The following is a 9,122-nucleotide window of genomic DNA, read 5'->3' as shown; positions in this document are numbered from 1 at the left end:
TGAGATTCACGAGTCGAGCGGAATTAAAAACACGACATTCATTTAAGGTCATCGCGTGTTTTGTGAGCAAATGCTTTTGCATATTCGTCGTGTTTCCTCCCTTAAATGAAATATCTACTTTGCAAGTATTGCAAGTTGCCCTGTTGTCATCCATTCTTGTAAAGTGTAACCAAACTTTTGAGCGTTTGAGCCGCCGTGTTTCCTGCCAGGTAAATGACGCTCGCAACGTGGTGACGTCGTTCGGGGCGACTGGAATCGATAAGGGAATTGTTTGCAAAAATGGCAAACAATTCCAAGGAAGTGAAACAGTGGGAACCGGTTCTCAACAAGAACCGGGTTTGATACCCATCCCTACTCATAGGAAATATAGATTCCTGTATTTAAGTCACAGCTCAAAGCCTGTTTAAACTGGCTTACTCACTTTAATACAGATCTTACTTGTTGTCAAATCTTGTTTGTTGTTTTTCTATTTAAATGTATTTAAATCAATTTTTTATTGATGTTTTTTCTTTTTGTAAGGCGCCCTCAAATAAAATGTATTATTGTTATGATTAACCCCGAGGACAGACTATGGGTAGATGCACTGCAAAGAGGAGAGTGTTAGGTCAGGGTTAGAGACCAGAGTCACGGTCATGTCAGTGTTAACACACAAGAGTGCGGCTTCCTCCCGGGCGTGTTAGATAAGATATGGAAAGATAAGGAAAAATTAACCTTTGTCAGTCCCACACCTGGGAAATTTGTTTAACAGGCCACGTCCTAAAAAAATAATAGAGGACAGTCCGCATGGTGGTGAGCACTGCGCTCTCACAGCAGGAAGGATCTGGGTTTGATTGTTCTGGTCGGCTGGTCTTTGTGTGTGGAGAGTCTCCACACCCACAGTCCAAATACATGAATGAAGGGTTTCTTTGATTAATCCGGATTGGCCTTGTGTGTGAGTAAAAGCTCTGGAAAGTGCTTCAGGCTGCAAGAAAAAGTGTTGTAGGATGATGTGTGAACAAATGTGCTTGTGGTCTGGAGCAGCTGGAGTGGTCTGTCAGACAAGAGCAGGTAAATGTCTCTGTGTCGACCGTCCATGGTCACGTTTCATGGCTCTGTGGGTGTGTCTGATCTAGGAGCAGATGTAAGTGTGGGCAGAGGCTGCGACAGCCCTCTGCATGCGGCTGTCAGACAGGACAGCGCAGATCAGGTGTCACTGCTGCTCGACTACGGGGCGAATACTAACTTCCGAGACAGCAACAATCAGCGGCCGGTGGAGCTGGCGCCCCCTGGTGGGAAAACACACCAGCTGCTGCTGGCCTTTGAAGGTACTGGTCATGTGCTGCTGTGGTGACTCTGTTATTGTGTAGAACCAGATGAAACGAAGTCGGTCTGAGTCACAGCAGCTCTGTCTCTGTCTCCTTCTAGCTTCTCCAAGGAGTCTCTGCCAGTTGTGTCGTCTTCAGATCAGAAATCTGATTGGGCGATCCAGACTGAACTTGCTCCCTGTGCTTCCTCTGCCCGGCCTGCTCACTCACTACCTGGACTACAGAAGCAACGAGCAGTGACGCCACCGTGCACGCTGATATCACCGCTCTGTGGTTACACCGAGTCCGCCGACATTTCACACGAGAACACGCAGACCTGCTGCATGCTGTACTCGCTCTGTTGCACAGCAAATTACTTTCATCGCCATAACTGACGACCTGTTTCTTTCACTAGGACTTTAGTTACAATGGGGACAATTTGTCTTTGTGTCCTAAACAGAATTTGATTGTTTTTCTTCCTTTTGTTTAGCTTTCCTAATGACTCCTCATGAACTTTAGGTGCTGAAACGACTGCTGTTTGCTCTGCTGGTCTTATCAGGTCTCAGTCTGTAGGTCTCGCCTTAGCTTGGCGATGGACAGTCTTCACCGTGATTGAGCTGAGCGCCTGTTTCAGCCATCATTGTAGTTTCATTGTTCAACTTCACCTGCTTCCAAGGGTCACGGAGAAGACAAAGATCTGATGACATGAAGGCTCCAGGGTGACCGACATCAGGCTCATCCTGGTGACTGGATGAATATATTTCATGGAAATGTCCTGGACCCCAGTGTGATGGTACCCGTCCTCCATCATTGCTGTTACCGTCTGAGTTCAGTCCAACACTGATCAGAACAACACTGGATAACCCTTCATGACTTACTTTGCGATTTCACTTGTATTTATTCATTTCACTTCAGCTTCGTGTGTATTTTTTAATCTTTCTGAGCTGCTCGTTTTGTGATGTCATATTTATTTTATTGAGTGAGGCTGTTTTCATGTTGTGACTGCTGTAATGTGATCATTTCCCAACGTTTGGGATGAATAAAGTGTGTCATATCTAATCCTCTTCAATTTCTTATTTCCTTGGTAAAGTTATTTATTTGAAGGTCGGGTGTGGAAATACTTCAGTGAGGTGTGTGGTTGTACAAAACATGCAGGCGTTTAATTGGTTGAGTGCCTTTCAGTGTGTTGGCATGTCCACGTCTTTATGTGGCTTAAATCAGGCCAGACACGTCTGAGGTGTTGTACAGTTACCTGTACACACCTGTGATTCAGCTCTCTGCATTCTCTTGGTACCAGGTGAGACCGAATCATTGCTTCTAATGATTTGGACTTATTATCACCCCGTACCTTTATTCTGAATGCTTTCATATTAACTCCGTGTGAATGCTACCAATGCCTACTGTTCCCTTGGATGCACTCTTTACAATTGTATATGACGTGGACAATGAGCCACATCCCTCCTAATGACGAACAAACCAGACAGGACCGACCTCTTGTTTGTCTCCACACCCAGTAATACCTGCTTTTAAGCCCGTGCGTGAGCCTGTCAGCAGTGGAGACCACAGCCTACCAGCATTGTCGTCCGTGCAGCAGCACAGCCCCACAGGTGGTGGTACTGCGTCTACATCTACACGGCGCCTCAGAGAGCCGGACACGACCGAGAAACAACCGAAGAAGAAGAAACTGTTCCTAGCATGGAGAGGCACGGCGTGTCGGTGTAGTGGAGGCCGCTGCGTCAGCAGGAGCCTGTTCAACATTCAGCACAAGCTAGCGACCTGTTAGCTGCTTAGCTCCCGTGCTAACTTGAAGCTAACGCAGCGTAGCGGCTGCTGCTAACATGAGGCTCAAAGTGGGATTCATTCTGCGGAGCCTGCTGGTCATCGGCACGTTTCTGGGCCTGTTGGTGCTCTGGTCCACCCTGACCCCCAAAGCCAACAGAGACAGCCCGTTTGAGAAAAGGGTGAGTACACAACAGGCTCTGAGCCACATCAGTGTTAGCGTGTGAGCAGTTATGACACGCTGTTGCACTGTGTGTGTGTTGGGCAGTCAGCGGACGCTGTGGTCTGGACTCTAGCTGCCTGTACAGTCGCTGCTGCTGACAGCACCGTGGCTCCCAGCATTCATATCCGCATATGTCACCATGTTGGAGTCAAAGGCGGAAGTGGGTTGTAAAAGTTGTTCCGGTATTGCGGTTTTTCTGCAAGGTATTCAAATGATTGCATGTAGACATAAGACCAGTGTGCCACTGAGCCACACGGTCATGGCCGGCGGGAGGTTGTTGGTTCAATTCCAGCCGGAAACGCAGATCCTTTTTGGGTTCTGTAAGAAAGGGCACCCGTGTGGAGATTGCGTGGACCCGGTCCCGGGGACGTGTTCTGGCGCTTTGATGGAGGCTTCAGCAGCTCCCGGTGCCTCAGTCACACCTCAGAGGCAGATCTGTGTGCACGCCGCAGCCCACAGTGGGACACCTTTACGTGTCGTGTCCCGTGTCTGCAGCTGTTTAGTGGTGTAGGCTCTGCACAGTCACGCTGGTGTTGTCAGAGGACAAGTGTCCAGTACGTCCTCTTTATTTGTGCCAGAACAGGTGTCCTGAAGCCCTGACCAGTCTTACAGCGCTGTCAAACACAGGAGACAGACAGGCTGCACCATCTGTTGTCATGTCTTCAGGACATTGTCTGCCTCTTTGGCTGGAGGCAGGTGTAGGTAGAGGGGACTGGTGCAGGGTTTCACACCGTTATTGGATCTGGTGTAAGGAGGCTGCCACAGAAATGGTGTCCCCTCTACAGGGCTGGGCTATATGGACAAAAGACGTATCCCAGTTGTTTTTGCCACATGAGTGCATATTGATACACATGATGACAGTTGCTGTGGTGGTGGATGGATGGGGGGTTGGACCATTTCCAGGAATTTTCCCCACAAATGCTCAAAGTACTAAAAAGGAGTTATTTTTGATACTTTGCTGATAATTCATCCATACTTACAGTTACTGTGGGGTGTTGTTGAATGCTGGCCTAGTGGAGTATTAGTGTATTAGCAATTTTAGGGCAGTAAATGAATCCTGCCACGGCTGACCGACACCAGCCTGGTGCAGAGAGGCTGTGTGGGTGCTGTGCCTCTCTCTGAACATGGATTGAACTCTGCTCATTTCTTGTTGGTGTCAACATCACACCGAGTCTCTTGAACAGTGTGATGTTAGACAGCTAACAGGCAGCACCCATCACAGACTCCCTGCTATGGTCTTCGGTATGCTGCACTGAGGCTTAGATTAGATTAGATTAGATTAGATAGAACTTTATTAATCCCTCGGGTGGGTTCCTCTGGGAAATTCGATTTCCAAAAAGCACAGCACCGACAGAAGTTACAGAGTTACAGAATATTACACACATATATATATATATATATATATATATACACATACACACATATATATACACACATATATATACATATATATATAAATACACACATATATATACACACATATATACATATATATATAAATACACACATATATACATATATATATAAATACACACATATATACATATATATATATAAATACAGAGACAATATAAATAAAATATACGAAGGGGATAAATAGAATAAATAGTGCTGTGAGCTTCAGGACTGCTGCCTCTCTGCCAGCTTGTGTCACAGTTTGCTGATGAAGGATCAACGGAGCGATCACAGCTGTTTGCAGCTACTGGTGATATTTAATTTTTAACACAGGCTGCTTATGAAACCCACCTGTAGTCATGTACCTGCTGTGGTGCACCAACCTTCAACACTGGGTAATGCGCCACCTGGTGGTTTGTACTGAGGGTGGGAGAACCTCTGTCTCCATGAACCGTGACCCCTCAGAGCGGTTCACCTTCATGGCCAACTCTAGCAGGGTTTCATCTGATTTAGCTTGCTGAAGGCAGCAGTCACAGGCAGCGTGCAAAACTGTTTATGTGGGCTATAACCATAAGGTGTTATTATTACTAAATAAACAGTGCATAGACGAACAATGAGCTCCTGTGCTCCTTCAGATATCAGTGGGGCTCCTTCAGTGTCGGGAGTGAGTGTGGGGCAGTCTGAGGTTTGATTTGTGTGTCCTGGCAGCAGTGAGGCAGTTACATGATTTAGTACACACATGCACAAAGAGTGTGCCTGCACCCACTAAGTGTTGGCTAAAAACAAACATTATTTTTCTAATAGAAATAAGGTAAACTGGCTAACGCTGAGGAAGTCCAGCAGCTTCCTTCACTAGGAGTTTAGTTTCCACCGGTGTGTCTTCTTCTGAAACACACGCGAGTCCATGAAGAAGTAGGAACAGGCTCTCATCATCTTAGGTTAACGTGCTACACGAGCAGCTTTGTTCCCTGCTGAAGCAGGTGGGTCACCGAGGCTGCGAGCAGCTGTATGTAATCCAGTCACCCAGGTCGGCCCGGGGATGCTGGAGCCTGACCCTGCTGTCACACAGTCAACGCACACACCTCATTGTGTTTGTATAGATGTCTGTGTTTGTGTTTCTCTTCTTTGGATTTGGTTTCAGGGACTGTACACAAAAGGAAAAGCTACAGTTAAAATCACCACACACACTAACAGACAGACACACACTGACAGATATAAGAATATTAAACATATAAATACAATCCCATAAAGCACAAAACAAAATTATTAATGCTTAATGCCGACAATCCATTTGTTCACATCATGACAGAAGAGCTGAAGTCTCCGCACACTTGGAAGCACAGCCCCCCCTTGTGGTGGACCTGGTAACTGCAGTGGAGCAGCTTTATTTAGGATCTTGTGCACTAACCATATGTTTGCATCACGTTTGATTATCAGAATTTAACATCTAGAACAGGACAGTAATGATATTGATGTGCTTTTCTCTGCAAAACCTTTCGAGTTTGTTTGTTTGTGATGTGTTTGGTTTTGATTCGCTCGTGTTTGTGACCAGCGTGGCGCGCAGACAGACTCGCTGGATTTAAGTGTCTTGGCTGCATTAACTCTGTGAATGTTTAAAATGAGCTGCATTGTATTTCAGTGTAGGACACGTGTCTAATATCCATGTCTGTTGTGTTTCATCATGCAGGATGACAGCTTGTTGCCCAAAGGTGACCTTGCAGAGCAGTTTAAGCCTGTGATGCCCTGGCCTCATGTGGAGGGGGTGGAGGTCGACCTCGACTCCATCAGACTGAAACACGGTGAGGACTGACTTGTTTTTTCCTGACTGTGGCCGAAGCGGGTGACTGTCAACGTGACAGCCCACTGTATTACTGTATTTAAATCACCAATACTGGTGTATACCTCCTGTATTAGACATAAGTCAATCAGAGAGGCTAGGAGGATTTGTACATGTGCAGAGGAGGGAGGGTGGATGTTCTGGACACAGGGTGATGAAGACGGAGCAGGAGGGCAAGAGGAAGACCTCAGAGGAAGTTCATGAATGTAGTGAAGGAGGAGATGCAGGGGGATGCTGGGATAGGGAGATGGTCTGCTGTGGAGCAGCTGACAGAAGATGATCCTCATTAGTGATAGTTTGTTGGTCTGTAATCACTGCTAATTCTCCTGCCAAAGACTTAAAGTCTAACTTTCTTAGCACTTGTATGCTGTGGTCCTGTGTCATCTCTTGGTTTGTGTTCAGGAGGGGCCGACCTTCCCAAGGATTCAAAGGAGCAATCCAACCAGAAGCAGGTGATTCAACAGCAGTATGTGACATTCGGACCTCACACACACGCCTACACTAGCCCCGTCCTGAAGAAAGGTATCCTGGGAAATTTTGAGCCTAAGGAGCCGGAACCTCCAGGGGTCCCCGGTGGACCCGGAGAGGGCGCTAAGCCGTTTGTCCTGGGTCCAGAGTACAAAGACTCGGTTCAGGCCTCCATCAAAGAGTTTGGCTTCAACATGGTTGCCAGTGACATGATTTCACTGGACAGAACAATCAATGACATACGCCACGAAGAGTAAGTACTGCTTCCACCGAATGCATGTCTGCCATCCTTTGTCCTGCAGTCACATAAACCTGATTGATGTTACAGGAGATAAACTTCAATAGCCACAGGAAACGGGCAGTAAGCCTAACACCGATCGTCCTCCTGTAACCTCACTCAGGGATCAATCAGGAAATGATACTGAATCATGCCGCGTGTGCAGACACGTGTTCACAATGTGTTTCTCGTCAACAGAAAAGCGACACATCATTAAGTACGCCGTATCCTGTGTTCTGAGTGCAGAAATGGGCGTGATGACCAAATCACTGTGGCCGATTTCTAAAACGACACATTTGGCAGAGTGTAGCGTGACACAGGTGCTGCCTCACAGCCTTTTCAATAGACGCTGCTGACTTTATCGCTCAGTTGAAGTGAGAACATAAATGCTTCCACTCAGATCCTCGTACAGGCTGCAAACTAATTCGGTGAATGATGTTCTTGTGTTTGTTTCTGCATGTACGAGTCGGTGTGAACTAGGGCTGCTCGATTGTGGCAAAAATGATAATCACGATTGTTTTCACTGAAATTGAGATCTCAATTATTTGACGATATTTATTTAACAATAACAATGTGTTGAGACCGCTGCTCTTAATTGTTGTGACACGTGTTCGAAATGCAGAGAGGTGCGCTGGATTTGCCACACGGAGCAGCGCGAGAGTAAAGCACGAGGGAGGGGCTAATAATCGGCTCAGTCATTTTTAATGATCGTTGAAAGCCCAGATCGTAATCGAGATTAAAATTCGATTAATTGAGCAGCCCTAGTGTGAAAGGAACATTAACACAAGACTCAGGCTATGGGTCCTGCTGCCGTGGACTGAAATGCACCGTTAGCCTCATTCTCACACACATTGTGCACATGCTTTCTCTGTGCCTTCGAACTTTAACCTGGCGCTCACACACTCGCGCTCTGATGGATGCAGAGCTGAAGCGTCGGACTGTTAGACGGCGCCTGTGTCACAGTGTCGATGCACAGTTTCAACAAGTTTTACCGTGTAGGAGTTGCGTTGGTGCAGCGAGACTGTACTACGCTGTGCAGCAACTAGGTTTCTCATGGCACACCGTGTCCTCTGTGCAGGTGTAAGTACTGGCACTACGACGACAGACTGCTCACATCCAGCGTGGTGATAGTCTTCCATAACGAAGGCTGGTCAACGCTGATGAGGACTGTCCACAGTGTCATCAAGAGGACTCCTCGCAGGTACCTGGCTGAGATTGTCCTGATAGATGACTTCAGTAACAAAGGTGGGTTTGTTTAAAAACATCATTTTAGATGCGTGTTGGTTCCACTGTGAACAGCCTCCTTTTTCCATCATGCTGTTAATGATCACCTGCAAAGGCCGTCCTGTTGGTTCACGTGGTGCTGTCTGCTGCAGTCTGTGGTCAGAGGCAAGGTGTCACATGGTGTTACCATCATGTCTGTGCACGCTCCTCAGACGTCCACGTGGGCGGCTATAATCACCCCAGTGGAGCCAGAACGCAGCACAGAGAAGACAGAGGCTAACAACCTGACTGTAGAGAAACAAAGCACGGTGTATTCGCTACAGCACTGCACTCAGCTGTGGAGCATCAGAGGGACATGAAAGTGAGAGGAGGACCAGACAGCTGACTCATGCTAGCTAAGTTAGCTAATGCTGTCTGACTAGGCTGGAGTGCTAAACTCTAACTTAGTGGAATGTAAGGAAACCTACCTATGATAGAAACGTCTGTGATCAGCTGCTAACAGCCATGAACATATCAATGTGAAGATGAGGAGATGGCGGCGCACGTAGTTGCAGCAGCTCAGTGTTCTACCGATCGATGCTATGTTTGGATAATTTTGTACGCCTTATGTTTGTTTTTGTGTTCTACCAGCCAAGC

The 9,122-nt window shown here is 46.9% G+C and overlaps 2 protein-coding genes across 3 annotated transcripts in view; both read left to right on the top strand.

Annotated features, from left to right (window-relative positions):
* Window positions 1-2,342, top strand: part of LOC102292779 (ankyrin repeat and SOCS box protein 5) — a 9,089-nt gene extending 6,747 nt beyond the window's left edge. For both annotated transcript variants that reach the window (XM_005951187.3, XM_014330682.2), the window contains 2 exons: window positions 1,113-1,304; window positions 1,405-2,342. In XM_005951187.3, coding sequence (XP_005951249.1) covers window positions 1,113-1,304; window positions 1,405-1,544 — 332 coding nt within the window. In that variant the 3' untranslated portion in view covers window positions 1,545-2,342. The remainder of the gene's footprint in view (window positions 1-1,112; window positions 1,305-1,404) is intronic.
* A 263-nt stretch (window positions 2,343-2,605) lies between these two features.
* The window catches only part of galnt7 (UDP-N-acetyl-alpha-D-galactosamine: polypeptide N-acetylgalactosaminyltransferase 7), a 28,857-nt gene continuing 22,340 nt past the window's right edge, over window positions 2,606-9,122 (top strand). The window contains exons 1-4 of the mRNA XM_005951188.3: window positions 2,606-3,244; window positions 6,368-6,479; window positions 6,920-7,238; window positions 8,341-8,507. Coding sequence (XP_005951250.1) covers window positions 3,122-3,244; window positions 6,368-6,479; window positions 6,920-7,238; window positions 8,341-8,507 — 721 coding nt within the window. The 5' untranslated portion in view covers window positions 2,606-3,121. The remainder of the gene's footprint in view (window positions 3,245-6,367; window positions 6,480-6,919; window positions 7,239-8,340; window positions 8,508-9,122) is intronic.

The sequence above is a fragment of the Haplochromis burtoni genome, unplaced genomic scaffold, assembly GCF_018398535.1.
Source record: "Haplochromis burtoni strain Fernald_Lab_line unplaced genomic scaffold, NCSU_Asbu1 Contig_949, whole genome shotgun sequence".
Taxonomy (NCBI): Eukaryota; Metazoa; Chordata; class Actinopteri; order Cichliformes; family Cichlidae; genus Haplochromis; species Haplochromis burtoni.
Note: the sequence above shows the minus strand (reverse complement) of the source record. Positions and strands in the feature narration are given on the sequence as shown.